Source organism: Lepisma saccharinum, chromosome 11 (genome assembly GCF_977018435.1).
Source record: "Lepisma saccharinum chromosome 11, izLepSacc3.1, whole genome shotgun sequence".
NCBI classification, from domain to species: Eukaryota; Metazoa; Arthropoda; class Insecta; order Zygentoma; family Lepismatidae; genus Lepisma; species Lepisma saccharinum.
The window spans coordinates 27951732-27968700 of record NC_139239.1 but is presented as its reverse complement, the minus strand read 5'-3'; the positions used below and the strand labels follow the sequence as shown (position 1 = coordinate 27968700).

The window sequence follows — 16969 nt, the reverse complement described above, 5'->3', positions numbered from 1 at the left end:
GGATTTCTAGGGGGAGGTGTGCCATTCTCCCCCTCCCCTCCAGAACTCCATGTCCCTACATTATTATATTTTCACCTAGAAATTTAGTGTAGAGGAATCTTATCGCCGGTATTAAACGATATTATCAAGTATTTTCAAGCCGATTTAAGTTCAAAGCAGGGTTGCAGAGGCAACCTCGGACGGAAATCAACTGTAGGGACAAACATTGAGGTAAAGGAAAGTTAAACTAGTAGAATCTAAGAGTAGCAAGACAAAAGGATACTCAAGATGGAATTTGTTTCCACGTTTTTCTTGCATTATTTCTTCCAGACGTCCAAGAGCACCTGCAGGGGGCACAAAGGGGCAATTGCCTCCCCTCGACATCAAATTTCGTACAAATAAAAATACATTTCGTAAAAATTCCTTGCACTATTCGCTCGCACTCTCTTCTTCCTACAGTCTTGTCAAGTTCAGGACCGTAACTAGGGAGCGACGAGAGTTGGCCATGGGCGCCGAACGATCTAAATGGAAAATATCGTAAAAGAGAATGCGATGGACCCCATGATCTTTTTGACATATTAAATCAATATTGTTTTCAGTTTGCAAAAATTCGGATCTAAAAATTGTCTTGCTCGCTTCGCTCTCAATTTTGTTATCTTATGCATATTGTGATTTGCCAGAGAGAGAAGTTATAACTACTAAGTACTTCAGACTCTTGCTGCTAAACAGTCTTCTCTTAAATGCATGAATACAATTGTTTGAGAAAAGGAGCGCTGCAATTTTCAGAGAGAATGTATTTATTCGTTATGGTACCTCGTATGTATGTTTGTGTATACATATACCCATCAATGCAATGAAACTAAAACAGTGACATAAAATGAAGTTTTCCTTTCCCGACTGAACTTTCATCAAGGCTGTTGCCCCCCTAATCAGAGGGTCTGCGCACGCCTATGCTTTATTCCAATACCGTCTCTTTACCAATTCATATAATAGTAATACACTATTAATTTATATCGCATTGTAATTAGTATTAATTTGATTTAATGCAATTATTCTAATTCAAATATTATTATTATTACTATTATTATTGAGATACTTGGTTCGGACCCCCCCCCCCCCGAAACATATTTCTAAATACGTGCCTGCAGCAAAAAAAAAAAGAGATTAAAGACAAATGTGTAATATTTCAGGAGACATGTAAGCAGTATGAATATTTCTTTGCGAAAAAGGGGGGCGGGGTTTAGTTGACCCTGAGCTCTTTTACTTATAGCAGCAATCACCCCCAATACCCATCTATGGATGTCCTGCTTTCCGTTTCAGAAAATCTGGTCACCCTAGGATAGGGCCTCACACATTCTCGATATCGAGCATATTGGATCCCCGCCAAGAACCCCATGCAGAGCAACAATTTTATAATGAAGAATTCCTGTGTAATATATATATTTTTTTTTGTGCAGAGGGGTTTCAACGTAGGCGGATTACTGGGGAGGAGTGGAAACAACCGTAAAACACAAGCTTTCGAACTGACATTGTTATAGAATCTAGATACTTCAGAGGACTGGTCATTTACTGATGATGGCGAATCAAAATTACACGCTGTTTATTCATGACTTTTTCTTTCGCTTTCTGTATTCCATGCCGTGTATCTAAGGATAGGATTGGCACAGATCCTGGTGCTCCGTTGGCGTTTATTTCAAGTCTTTTGTCTTGTGTAGCTCACGCCGCGTAAAGCGGAGTCCTTTGACATAAAATAGGTATGCGAGGGGTCTTACTAGATACAATCCCGAAATTCATGAAAATACACATACATTTTAAAGTGCATCTTAAACTTAAATACCATGCTTAACAACTATGTTTTAAAATGGGAAAAATACTTACGTGTTCGTCTTGCGGTGAAAATTCCAGATTATTTGAGGCAACGTGAAAATGGACGTTTTCCCAGGGTCTCCACATTATGAACCTGTATCACCTAACATCAAGGAGGAAACTGATTGCTTTGCCTTGCTTCTCATTCAGCAGTTGGTCTCAGGAAAACTGAGACCCGAGAAACTATAAACAATCAGCACACTAACCCAGCGCGGCGCTTTGTTGATACAAACAAAAAAAATCGGACAATTATAAAGGACACAAAACCAGTAAATAAGCAACTGCAGTCAGATTGTTGAATTGAATGTTCATTCTATTTTTGGTTCCGAAGAGGGTCTGTCACGGATTCTCTTTGTGCGATGCTGTTAGAAACAGTGTAATATGACACTACCTCGCCCACACTACCTCAGGGTCAACACAACAGAAGGGGCCGAAAATTAGTCGATGCGTGTGAACTGCTCACAATCGCAGCCGAAATATTCTTAGAAATGCTGAGGTATATTTACCGGCGTATACAGTCAGGAGCAAATATGGATTGGATAAGAACGATTCCTTACACTACCTTGATCCTTTCTTTCCATCTTTCTCGCACTTCACCCTCGCAGGGATTGATCTTAGTGGAATACATAAGCGACATTAATTTTATCAAAAAAGAGCAAGTGCTGCATAAGGGTACTTTTCAAACATGCTACTTGGTACAGTCACTGACACTTCTAGGTGGTACTTGTAGTGCATTTTTTTTCTCGGTTATTTGACTTGTACAAAACATTTGATTTGATGTCCAAAACTATGCAACAATAGTACAAATATCCTGCACTGTTTACTTTTCAATTGTTGAAACTGGTACATCAGCATCTACTTGTACTGCCACTTTTGATTTTGATCTCTCTCGGTTATTTGACTTGTACAAAAATTTTGATTTTGTGTACAAAATTGTACAAAAATAGTACAAAATTCCTGCACTGTTTATTTTCGGATTCTCGAAAATGTACTAAAGCATTTACTTGTAGTACCACTTTTGATTTTGATTTTTCTCGGTTATTTGACTTGTACAAAATTTTTGATTTGGTGTACAAAAATAGTACAAAATTCTTGCACTGTTTATTTTCGGATTCTCGAAAATGTACTAAAGCATTTACTTGTAGTACCACTTTTGATTTTGATGTTTCTCGGTTATTTGACTTGTACAAAATTTTTGATTTGGTGTACAAAATTGTACAAAAATAGTACAAAATTCCTGCACTGTTTATATTCGGTTTCTCTAAAACGTACTAAAGCATTTACTTGTAGTACCACTTTTGATTTTGATTTTTCTCGGTTATTTGACTTGTACAAAATTTTTGATTTGGAGTACAAAATTGTACAAAAATAGTACAAAATTCCTGCACTGTTTATTTTGGAATTCTAGAAAGTGGTACTACAGCATTTACTTGTAGTACCACTTTTGATTTTGATTTTTCTCGGTTATTTGACTTGTACAAAAATTTTGATTTGGTGTACAAAATTGTACAAAAATAGTACAAAATTCCTGCACTGTTTATTTTCGGATTCTCGAAAATGTACTAAAGCATTTACTTGTAGTACCACTTTTGATTTTGATTTTTCTCGGTTATTTGACTTGTACAAAATTTTTGATTTGGTGTACAAAATTGTACAAAAATAGTACAAAATTCCTGCACTGTTTATTTTGGAATTCTAGAAAGTGGTACTACAGCATTTACTTGTAGTACCACTTTTGATTTTGATTTTTCTCGGTTATTTGACTTGTACAAAATTTTTGATTTGGTGTACAAAATTGTACAAAAATAGTACAAAATTCCTGCTCTGTTTATATTCGGTTTCTCTAAAATGTACTAAAGCATTTACTTGTAGTACCACTTTTGATTTTGATTTTTCTCGGTTATTTGACTTGTACAAAATTTTTGATTTGGTGTACAAAATTGTACAAAAATAGTACAAAATTCCTGCACTGTTTATTTTGGAATTCTAGAAAGTGGTACTACAGCATTTACTTGTAGTACCACTTTTGATTTTGATTTTTCTGGTTATTTGACTTGTACAAAAATTTTAATTTGGTGTACAAAATTGTACAAAAATAGTACAAAATTCCTGGACTGTTTATTTTCGGATTCTCGAAAATGTACTAAAGCATTTACTTGTAGTACCACTTTTGATTTTGATTTTTCTCGGTTATTTGACTTGTACAAAATTTTTGATTTGGTGTACAAAATTGTACAAAAATAGTACAAAATTCCTGCACTGTTTATTTTGGAATTCTAGAAAGTGGTACTACAGCATTTACTTGTAGTACCACTTTTGATTTTGATTTTACTCAGTTATTTGACTTGTACAAAATTTTTGATTTGGTGTACAAAATTGTACAAAAATAGTACAAAATTCCTATAATGTTTTTTTGTGATTTCATGAATGTGGTACTACAAGTAAATGGAGCCAAACGAATGGAAGGCTTTACAAGCACAAATATGCCACATTTCAGACATTAAGGTTCCACGATGTATTTTACCTAAAGGGAAGATAATAAACATTCAAATTCACGGGTTTTCTGACGCGTCTGAGAGAATGTACGTCAGAACTGTAACTGCAGGAGGAGAAGTTAATTCACGGTTATTGTGCAGCAAGGGGAAAGTTGCACCGATTAAGAAAATAACTTTGCCTCGCCTTGAGCTGTGCGCAGCACTTATATTGGCAAAATTAGTTAATAAAGTGATACCTTTATTGAATCTCCAAATAAACAAGGTATATTTATATACAGATTCGCAGATTGTTTTGGCATGGATTGCAAAGGACCCAGAGACATGGAAACCCTTTGTGGCAAATAGAGTGGCTCAAATACAGGAATACACACAGGTGTGTGATTGGCGGCATGTAAGGTCAAAGGATAATCCTGCTGATATGTTATCGAGAGGAGTCGAACCCCTGAAGCTAAAGGAAAACTCACTTTGGTTCCAAGGACCAGTATTTTTAAGCCAATCAGATCAAGATCCGAATTTAGCCATCAACGAGATCAGTTTTGGAATGAATCCACCTACAGAAGTACCAGAACGAAGGAAGATGAAAATAACCTCATTGGTAACTACCCACAAATCAGATGAAATTCTTACGAGGTTCTCTAACCTTTTGAGAATGATAAGAGTTATGGCACTTTGTCATATTTTCATTGATAATTGCAAGGGGCCCACGAAGAGAAATGTTTGTACTTCGAAACTGAATGCCAAGGATTTACAACGAGCCACAGATACGTGCATTAAAGCAACGCAAGCCTTATTCTACGCGCAGGAAATACAAGACTTGACTCACGAGAGAGAAGTTTCTCCGAACAGTGGAATAAAAGATCTGTATCCATTTCTCGACGCCGATTCCATTATTCGCGTGGGCGGACGTTTACAAAACAGCGATCTAGCTTTTGAAGCTAAACATCAGATAATCTTGCCTCCTAAGGCCCATCTTACACGGCTGTTAATTGAATACGAACATCGCAGATTACTTCATGCTGGAACACAGTTACTACTTTCCTCTATCAGACAAAAATATTGGATCGTCCGGGGAAGACAAATAGTTAAGCACATCCTACACTATTGTGTTAAATGCCATAGACTCAAATCAGAAGCTAGTAAACAACTGATGGGACATCTACCGGAGCACAGAATCCGAGCAGCTTATCCATTCATGTACAGTGGCGTAGACTACGCGGGACTGATAAGGATAAAGACTGGAGCGCCAAGGAGCAAATCGACGAGAAAATGTTTCATTGCACTTTTTGTGTGTTTCTCAACGAAGGCTGTACACGTTGAAATTGTTACCGATTTAACAACCGAAGCATTTTTAGCTGCATTGAAAAGATTTATATCCCGAAGAGGAAAATGCGCAGCCATTTACAGTGACAACGCCAGTACCTTTCGAGGTGCACACAGAGAACTTCAGGAACTACGCAATATGTTTGAATCTACCCAGTTTCAAGATGTCATTCAAGACTACGCTGCAAATGAGCATTTTGAATGGAAATTCATACCGCCAAGAGCGCCAAATTTCGGTGGACTCTGGGAAGCGGCGATTAAATCGCTAAAACATCATCTACGAAGAGTGATGGGAAGCACCATACTAACCTACGAAGAGTTAAGTACTTTACTTTGCCAGATTGAAGCAATATTAAATTCAAGACCACTTTGCATTTTACCCGACGAATCAGATTACCAGATATTAACTCCAGGGCATTTTCTCATTGGCAGACCCATAACAACCTTCCCAGAACCTGACCTTACCCTCATACCTGACAATAGACTCAGCAGATACCAGCTGATACAGAAGATGAGAAGATCCATTTGGAAGCAGTGGAATAAAGAATACCTACATTCTCTTCAACAACGCCAGAAGTGGACATCCTCCACGAAGAACTTATCTCCAGGGACAGTTGTACTGCTGAAGGAGGACGACGTACCCCCACTACAGTGGAAACTAGCTAAGGTGGAAGCGGTGCATCCTGGGAACGATGGACTAGTGCGTGTAGTGATAGTGAAAACGAAAGACGGAGTTTTTAGAAGAAGTGTTAGTAAAATTGTGCTCCTCCCTATAGGTAAAGACGGAGATTAGTTGAATTATGTTCATTCAACCGGGGGGAGTATGTTCGGGAATGAAAGCATTCTGCTGCGAGCCGTCTGCGGCGCATGCGCGCGCAGCGAATAGACGGGGGAACTTGCTCATGTGAGCTCGGCCGTGCAACATACTACGCGCGCGTCTCCTATTATCTACGATATTAGACAGTTGTAATTACGTTTCTACATACCAATATGTATTCTTTAGTATTATAAATATTCTAAAATCTAAATCGATGTACCGTGTTATTCATCTGGTAGAACTACGCCTAAGGTAAAACAGTTAACTTAAATAACCAGAGTCTCAACGAATTATAAGTCGGTCATTACCGCAACATGTATTACTTCAGCTTGTGTTGATTAAATACACACTCTGAATCAATGTGATTTGTTCATTTACCTATGCAGGTAATATTGGAAGGGGCTGGCCACTTTACCCAACCTAGGCGGGCAAATTCCACCCATGTTTACAGTATAAGTGCCTTTGCGTGTAAAGAGTTACTTTTTGATGATTCCTTGGCGGCCTGTAGCATTGTAATTGCCTGCACCTTCAGAAAACTTACCAAGAGTACTCTGACATGCCATCAAAGTACCGCTTCTTATGGATGGAAGAGAAAACCCCCCTCGACGCCAATATATACAAATGCCTCTTGGACTATTATATTACTGTATGTGTTCGTATTTCTTCATGGAAAAATAATACAGATGTGTCTTGCAGGTCAGTACCCCGGGGAGGGTCCATGCAGCCCCTCCCCCTCCTTCGAACCATGAAATATTTTAATATGAACCTATAAAAAGCTACGAGAATAACATCGACAATTTTGTTCTTGCACAAATCAATGTGTTTGTTGTGTATAAGCCTGTAGTCTACAATATTGTGTAGTTTAATTTTTATAACCAAGGCTACCAGACGTCCGATTTAGCGATTTAGTCAGGACAGTCCATTACTTTTAATCCGTGTCTCGACTTATTTCGAACTATAGTCGTGATGCGAAAATGTCTCTTCTTTCTGTTAACTTGCATTTAGACATGTTCTTTATTGTAATATTAGTACCTAATACGCAACATCAAATTTGTAAATGTATTAATTTCTGAACAGAATTATCATGATTTTTCAATGGCGTTGGTATAAGAAAATTAAAGAAAATTTGAAAACATTGTTAATTTGCGAAACACAGAAATACAATATTTAAGCGTCGCAAATGACAGATTTACATGACATCAGACGTCTAATTATGGCCCTTTCATAATTTCTTATATTTTTTCTCGCTTAAAAGTGCATTTCTGGAAAAATGTTAACGCTGCCTTCCGTCAGTTATTAATTTATCTGATTTTCTGTATGGAGTAAAGTGATAATGTTAAGCATTGAAAAATATCTCAATGGATGAGGCTTTATAACGCAGAAAACCCGGTGTAAATATCTCTTACGGTTTTCATGATATAAATTTTCAAAGTTTGGGTTGCGCAAGTTTTGAAACGCTCTGTATTTGAATACTTCAGAAAATTGAAAGTAAAAAATAAGCACTGATCTGTACGCTGTGTGGACGCATTTGCCTGTAAGCGACTGTGTGCTTGATTGTTGGGATGAGGAGTGGGGTGTGTATCGGTGTGTTGAATATTTATTGTTACTTTGGACCACAAGTGGCACCTCTACAATTGTACGTTTATTTCCACAGTATTGGTGGTCACAATATTCCAACAGCATTTCTCCGACCACCGCGGCGGAGTGGTTAGCAAACCGCGCTACGACGCAAGGGGTACCTGGTTCGAATCTCAGCCTGGGCATATGTGAGTGTGTACCTTCATCAATTTCATCATATCGTCGCTCATCCTCATCGTCGTGATTAGACAAACTTGGCAGAAAAGCAACCTAAAATAACAATCAACCTCGCAGCATTTCTGATCTTCTCTTTGTTCCACGTATTCGGATCTACCCCCTCCCCTTTAAAGAAATTATGGGTACAGGCTTTAGCAACACGTACAAAATAAAGATAAAACACGTATGGAGGACTCATATAAGTATGAAATCTTATTGATAATTATTAACAGAAAGCAAGAATTAAAAAAAAATCGAACACTTAAAAAACATTTAAACATTTCAACCATTTTGTAAACTCACTCACTCACTCCCTCTCTCTCTCTCTCTCTCTGTAGGTATATATATATATATATATACAGATGTGTCTTGCAGGTCAGTACCCCGGGGAGGGTCCATGCAGCCCCTCCCCCTCCTTCGAACCATGAAATATTTTAATATGAACCTATAAAAAGCTACGAGAATAACATCGACAATTTTGTTCTTGCACAAATCAATGTGTTTGTTGTGTATAAGCCTGTAGTCTACAATATTGTGTAGTTTAATTTTTATAACCAAGGCTACCAGACGTCCGATTTAGCGATTTAGTCAGGACAGTCCATTACTTTTAATCCGTGTCTCGACTTATTTCGAACTATAGTCGTGATGCGAAAATGTCTCTTCTTTCTGTTAACTTGCATTTAGACATGTTCTTTATTGTAATATTAGTACCTAATACGCAACATCAAATTTGTAAATGTATTAATTTCTGAACAGAATTATCATGATTTTTCAATGGCGTTGGTATAAGAAAATTAAAGAAAATTTGAAAACATTGTTAATTTGCGAAACACAGAAATACAATATTTAAGCGCATATTGCGTGCGTCTGTTGACAAAATAACAACCTACTAGTGTTGCCAGCTGCGAAGATATGTCCCAAAATTGGCACTTTTTCACTCAACACATAAAATCACCAGTCCTAAATCCATCAATATTCGTCGCAAATGACAGATTTACATGACATCAGACGTCTAATTATGGCCCTTTCATAATTTCTTATATTTTTTCTCGCTTAAAAGTGCATTTCTGGAAAAATGTTAACGCTGCCTTCCGTCAGTTATTAATTTATCTGATTTTCTGTATGGAGTAAAGTGATAATGTTAAGCATTGAAAAATATCTCAATGGATGAGGCTTTATAACGCAGAAAACCCGGTGTAAATATCTCTTACGGTTTTCATGATATAAATTTTCAAAGTTTGGGTTGCGCAAGTTTTGAAACGCTCTGTATTTGAATACTTCAGAAAATTGAAAGTAAAAAATAAGCACTGATCTGTACGCTGTGTGGACGCATTTGCCTGTAAGCGACTGTGTGCTTGATTGTTGGGATGAGGAGTGGGGTGTGTATCGGTGTGTTGAATATTTATTGTTACTTTGGACCACAAGTGGCACCTCTACAATTGTACGTTTATTTCCACAGTATTGGTGGTCACAATATTCCAACAGCATTTCTCCGACCACCGCGGCGGAGTGGTTAGCAAACCGCGCTACGACGCAAGGGGTACCTGGTTCGAATCTCAGCCTGGGCATATGTGAGTGTGTACCTTCATCAATTTCATCATATCGTCGCTCATCCTCATCGTCGTGATTAGACAAACTTGGCAGAAAAGCAACCTAAAATAACAATCAACCTCGCAGCATTTCTGATCTTCTCTTTGTTCCACGTATTCGGATCTACCCCCTCCCCTTTAAAGAAATTATGGGTACAGGCTTTAGCAACACGTACAAAATAAAGATAAAACACGTATGGAGGACTCATATAAGTATGAAATCTTATTGATAATTATTAACAGAAAGCAAGAATTAAAAAAAAATCGAACACTTAAAAAACATTTAAACATTTCAACCATTTTGTAAACTCACTCACTCACTCCCTCTCTCTCTCTCTCTCTCTCTGTAGGTATATATATATATATATATATATATATATATATATATATATATATATATATATCCCGGGTTCGATCCCCGGCCGGTTCAAATCCGGGAACTTTTCTAACGTTGGAAGCGTCCCCGGTGTGCATGACATGGGTACCTGGAGGAAACCCTGGGGGGTAAAGGCGATAAGGGGCGTGATGCTGATCACATCACCCCCCACTCACGACCGGATCAAGAAAGTGTGTGGCGTTACCTCCACACCCCCCATACGCCTTCATGGCGTGGTGACGACCCAGTGGTTGCAGCTCAGAGGTTATTCCGCCGGCACTTCCACGTAAGGCGGCATGGAGCAGTTCCAACATGCAAAACAATCTTAAAATGAGTGAAGCAGTTTCGAACCACAGGCACTGTAACTCCAAAAACACCACCAGGTGCTGAAGCTCTGAGCTGCAACATAGGCATCAAACATGAACACGTGATGTTCCACCGACCACGACTCCATGGTAACTGCAATAAATAAATGTAAAATAAATGGCAATGGATCACACACATTATACAACAAAATTAATACAGTTTGGTGTACAATTAACTGTGTAATGTTCATTCCAAAATGGGTATACATCTCTGGGTCACCCTGTATGATAAATTTTCTTTATTAAGCGTATGAGGTTCAGCCAAGGGCTGCTCTGCCACCTAACCCTTGTCAATATGATAATACATATAAGATAAGATAAATTGTATGGAGCAGTAAGCTAAATGTAAAAGAATACACAGATACAAGAAAAAAAAATAAAACAGAAATTAGTTACATACAAAAAAGTGTAGTTTCAAAATCAAAAGACCGACACAATTCCATATAGTGAGTGACTTGATACCTTCATTATGTGCCCCGGTCTCTGCCATTGTTCCATTAACAGCAGATCTCTTACTTTACCTTTGAAGTTTACAAAGAATTTTATTTCCTAAACAGTATACAAGATATGGTTACATAGAACGATTATTATTTTTTTTATGTATACGGATAAAAGTAGTCAAGCTACTTTCGGAGGTATGTGCTTATGCCCTGGTACCTGAAAATTAACCCAGGGCGTCAGTTCCGTGAATTTTTTACGGATTCCCCCGCTTTTCTTTGATTCATCCTTGATTTCCATTATTTTTTTAATTACAATAATTCACTGTGACATTGGCAAGAATGTCCCAGTGTGAAGAACCAAATTTATTCGGTTTTCCTGAACAAATTTGGTTTCACATCATTCTACAAGGTAAGAAGATTAAGATAAAGGTTAGAAATAGTAGGAAGTAAATAAGTGTTAGTGTTTAACATTAATATTATTTATGATCACAGATACGAAATTACATAAGTGTGTAATTGGGTGGGTAATGTTTTCTTAGGATAAGTTTTATTGTGTGTCGTGTGCATTAGTGTTGATGGATGAGATGAGGAATGGACATTAACACGATTCTATGAATGTTAAGCAGGGTCTATGTTCTAGTATGTTATGTTTGAGAAAGTGAGAGTATTATTGGCTTTGAGATGTACGTATTAATAGTAGGAAGAGATATGAAAGAACGAGTGGTACCTGATGCAAGGAGACTTGCGGGAGACCAGCAAGAGTTGGTCGGACTGGGATGAACATCGGTACGACGGTTGGTACCCGGGACATCATCAGGAAGGGAAGAAGTAGGGAGGGATTTCCTGGGAAGTATCGGGTACATTAGTACGTTCGGTAGTGGAAATATAGAGAATTGTCAAGAATCAGTGAGAGAAGTTTGCAGTGTGTTTAGTAACGAGAATAAAGAAGGGGGTGTAAGATTACAATTTAAGAAAGAAACGAAAAAGAAGAATCTTGGTTAAATTCGGTTGGTTCCTAGGTCGAGTCCTTGCAGTGTTATCCTTTGCCTTTCTCCGGGGAGACGTAACCTTTTTTCGTTTTGGCGTATCACTGTCTTCTGTATTAGTGTCTCCTTCTTGATGTTCCTGTGGGAGGTTCTGCTTCATTATCCTCTTGGTGATCTTAGTCCTAAGGAGGGATGTCCTATTGTTGAGTTTGTCGAAGGTGGATTCTTTGTGATCTTCTGGGGGGTATATTACATTCCGGAGGTAGGGGTTGAATGGGGAGGTGAGTGATGCCGGATTTGAAGAGGGAATGTTCCTCTTTCGACACCAGGTTTGTTAAGTCGTTTAGTGACGTAAAGTGCTCGGGATTTCTTATTAACTGGTACGTGTTGAAGTTTGGTAGCTTTTGTCTTAAATCTTCGATTTGTTTGTTTGATGTCTGGCAAAAGAAGGCTTTATGTTCCGGTGTGTCCGTCTCGGTTTTACATTTCAGGCATTTATCAGTCTGTCGGAGGTTGTGCTTATATAGGTGTTGACCGTAGGGACCGTGTCCCGTTAGGAAATGTATGAGACCTCTCGTGGGATGGAAATGGTCCATCGAAAGTCGTTCTTTTATGTTTGGAAGGAAGCTGTGAAGTCTCCTTCCTTGCGTAGCTTGTGTCCATTCCTGTTGCCAGACGCTAAACAATTGGTTGTAAATGTCTGGTACCGTGGCAGGGCGTATTCCAATTAGTTTATAGATTTCGTCCTCTTGTCCATTTCTAAAGTAATACTTTGATGCTCTAGTTTTAATAACGATTTCAATAGGCTGTAGGCCCGCAATCATGAGAAGAGCCAGGGTTGAGGTTGTTCTGAATGCACCCGTTAGGCGAAGTATCACTTTGCGTTGTGAAGATCTCAATCTGTTTTTAATGTACTGTTTACTGGTTTCCATGGCCCACAGGGGCGAGCCATAGGAAATAATAGAAACTTTGAAGTTTAATGGGTTGTTTATACTTGCGATGTTCGCAGGCAATGCTTGCTTACTTACTTACTCCTTGGCTGTTACAGCACCTAAATGGCCTTGGCCTCTCTCACAATGATAGCCCATTCTCTTCTGTCTTCTGCTCGACGTCTCCACCGTCTTACTCCCATCCTCCAAAGGTCCTCCTCAACGTCCTCCAACCATCTTTTCCTTGGCCTTCCTCTTAATCTTCTCCCTCCTGGTGTTCCTTTATAGACCTTCTTAACCACTCTGTCTTCAGGCATTCTTTCCACATGTCCCAGCCACCTTAGTTTCATGCTGCTTATATCGGAAACTATATCTGTTTCTTTTTATAGAGTGCTCTAATTTCATCGTTTCTCCTTATTCGCCACTGTCCATTCTAATTTACTGGCCCGTATACTTTCCTCAGTACCCTTGTTTCCCATCTTCGCAAAAGTTCTTCATCTGCTTGCGCGAAAGTCCATGTCTCTGCTCCATATGTCACCACTTGCTTTACCACTACCTGATATACTTTGATTTGATACCTGATATGATTTGATTCGCAGGCAATGCGAATATATAAATATTTTCGGATCTGGCCCCTCCCTCAAAAAAAATTCCAACATATCATCACTCATTTCCATCTGCGCAAATTAGCCAATAGTGGCACAAAAAGCGAACTAAAATAAAGCAAATGAATTAATCAAACCCTCCCTCAAAAAATTCCTGGATACGGGCCTGGCCTCTTGTACTATTATATTTCTTTGTATGTAAAGCCTCTTTACTATGGCAACAACACATTAATTCACAGATGAAAATATTTCTTAACCAAATAGATGTTATTCGAATTTAACTGCTTGCGCTATCCAATAAGCTGCTGTCGGGTCGTATAAGACGAGACGGGTTCGAGGACTACACGCTGCATCTTCTCACTAGACAATTGAATTCCAAGTGATATAATCCTTATTGGTACTAATTGACTATTCCCCGAACAGATTTCTTCATTTTTACAGAAGAAACTACTTAGGGTAATAAGTTCCTGTAGCATTGTCTTAACATCTGGAAGGTGTTTTCTGTGATGGGGGAATGTACCATAGCGGAAATTCATGTTTTTTTGTTGAAAATTAATTCTCCGACGGACAATAGCCTTTGGCGCGTATAGCTTGGTAGATCATCACGCCTCGTGATTGTGTTTTGTTGATGTTCATTGGGATGCAGTGTTGCAACCTTCTGCGTTTCCAACCAAAAATACAAACATGACGTGTCGTGGATGCGTGATGAAATTCATACCGGGAGCCCCACAAACCATTGACGGATAGCCCCAAAAACCATTCACGCATAGCCCCACGAACCATTTCCGGCAAGGTTAGGTTAGGCAAGCATAGTAAAAATTTTGTTCGTAAAACAATGCGAAAAGTTTAAAAAAGTCAACTTAGTATTTTTTCGGTTACCAAGGTTGAAACACTGTATAGCGGATGCAAATCCACAAAACACAAGCACGACGCGCGATGAGGCACGAAGGTGTACGCGCCATATTGTGTTTTCCGCAAGCGAAAACTACAAGAAAGAAGTACTCGTAATGTGAAAAATTGTAATTACTTTCATCAAAAAAACGTGAATACACCTTAAACAATGTTCCGCGAAGCAGACAGGTAAGTACGAATATTAAAAATGACGAAACGAAGAAGTTACAGGTGTTCGGGGAATAGTAAATTTTTACTTTTTTATTTCCATCACCGTTACTACTTGGCTCTGATGTATCATCCTCGTCATACAGCTGCCAAGGAAAGGTGCTCAAGGTAACAAAAATTGGAGAAAAAGACGTTAACTTGGACAAATACACCAGCTGATGCGATACGTCCGGTTCTGTAATTACCAAAACTAACGCTAGATAGTGCTGGGGGCGTTCACCCTGCGTGTTCTAGCTCGTTCGCTGCTGCTTCCTGGACGTTACTTGTGCTTGCGTGGGAAGTAAACATAATTTCGTAATTACGTGACTTTATCGAAACATTTAATGTGCTGTTTTATTGGGTTATTGATACATTTGGGTCGTTTAGTGTGCTTTTCGTAGGTTACTTTAGTTCAAGCTGATAGTATTGCACGGCTCGCCAATGCTTTTAACTGTTAATCCTGTTAGGTAGTTATGTCGTTAGATGGAAGTACTAACTAAGTAACTAACTTTCTAGCTCTCTTAAACCCGAAGGTTCATGGCTGCAGCAACACAGGACTTCCATCTGTCCTTATCTTGAGCAAGATCTATATACTCTTTTCCATCCCTACCGATTTCCTTTAGGTCCATCTCAACGTTGTCCCTCCATCTTCGCCTTGGCCTTCCTATAGGTCTCTTGCAATCAGGTTCCCAACAAGAATCCTGTAAACTCCTCTTTTCTCTCTGCCACATGGCCTGCCCACCTAAGTCTTCTTGATTTAATTATTCTAATAATATCTGGACATGAATACAAATTATGTAACCTTCTCCACTCACCTGTCTCCTCATCCCTTTTAGGTCCAAATATTTTCCTAAGGATCATATTTTCAAGTACTCTCAATTTATGTTCCTCTTCAATGTAAGGGACCAAGTTTCACACCCATATACTACAACAGGCAAAATTACTGTTTTGTATATTTTAACTTTTAGCTTCTTACATATTAAACGAGAAGACAAAAGTTTATGAAGAGAGAAGTAACATGCATTTCCTGAATTAAGCTTACTTTTTATTTCTTCTTTAATATAATTTTCACTTGTTAATATTACTCCTAAGTATTTGAATTTGGAAACTGGTTCAAACGAGTTGTTATCAATAATTAGATTTTGAATATTACCTAACACTTGGTTTCGGCCTGTAAGCATAGGTGTAGATAGAAGTACAACTTTAAGAATAAGAAATCATTCATTGTTTTGTTTTGGGGAAACAAATGTGAAGAAATTCCATATACCGCAATTGCACAGAAACTAGAAGCTAATTCAGCGTTGAAAAAAGGCACGGCTCAAACTCGCAGTCTTCCTCTCTGCATGCACCAATTCATGATTTTTCGAAACAACGTTGCCAAACTTAATGTACGTACAAATCAAACCGTTTGTGACACATAGGGTTTGTTTTCATCTTTGACAATATCCCACAAAAATTTGAAGATAACAGGTTTTATATTTACGCATAAAATCAACTATGAAATTTACTCTTTAGGAGGGAGAAAGCAAGGTTCTATGAAAATAAAACTAACTTTCCCCTCGAAGACTGATGGTACATATTACCAAGGTGATTCTTATTTGTAGGATGAAATATACTATTTACTTCTTACAGAGTAGCTGTACCCAAACACATTTTTTTTTAAAAAAAAAAACTCAGAACAACTTCTGATTCACAAATATAAAGACATTTCCATGTGCGTTTTTTCCGAAATATTGTACAGAAATCTGTAAATTGCAGCGCAGGGGTGCCAATAGGGACAGGGGATAATGGCGCGGACGGCGCCATCAAAGTTTGGGGGGAGGGGGTTGCTTAAAATAATGGAACGTTCAACTTGTACGTATTTTTCTAAAATATATAACAAGGAAAAGTTTACACCTTGTCACCATGCTGCATGCTGTAGGGCGATGGGAGAATCAGAATATATTTCCTTAGTAAATTCATTTACTGTACCTGGTTCCATGTGTCCGCTCGAGAAAAATAAATATGCCCCGATCTGACACGTTATATCTCTTGAGAAGAACAAAATGTTTTTGTCCATGCACTTCTACAAGGGGTGCATAGATCAACCAATCAGAATCCTTGTTGTACGTAGTTGCCGATAGGAGCCTGTCTTGTTACATCTTTAATAGCGATTTAGTGTCATTTTCCTTTTTTTTAGTGTTAAAATGATTGCAAAAGTGTGTATTGGAAGTGCAGTGTTTGTATTATTAGTGAATATCTCATATAATTTGACAACGTACTAATACATAATGGTCAAAATTTTCATAATTGAGTTGTGCTTCAAAGAGG

The 16969-nt window shown here is 38.3% G+C and overlaps 1 protein-coding gene across 1 annotated transcript; it reads left to right on the top strand.

Moving 5' to 3' along the window:
• Window positions 1–4758: 4758 nt before the first annotated feature.
• LOC145994978 (uncharacterized) lies at window positions 4759–6453 on the top strand. The gene has a single exon (XM_083131511.1). The coding sequence runs from the start codon at window positions 4759–4761 to the stop codon at window positions 6451–6453; it is 1695 nt and encodes a 564-aa protein (XP_082987637.1).
• The last annotated feature ends 10516 nt before the right edge of the window (window positions 6454–16969 follow it).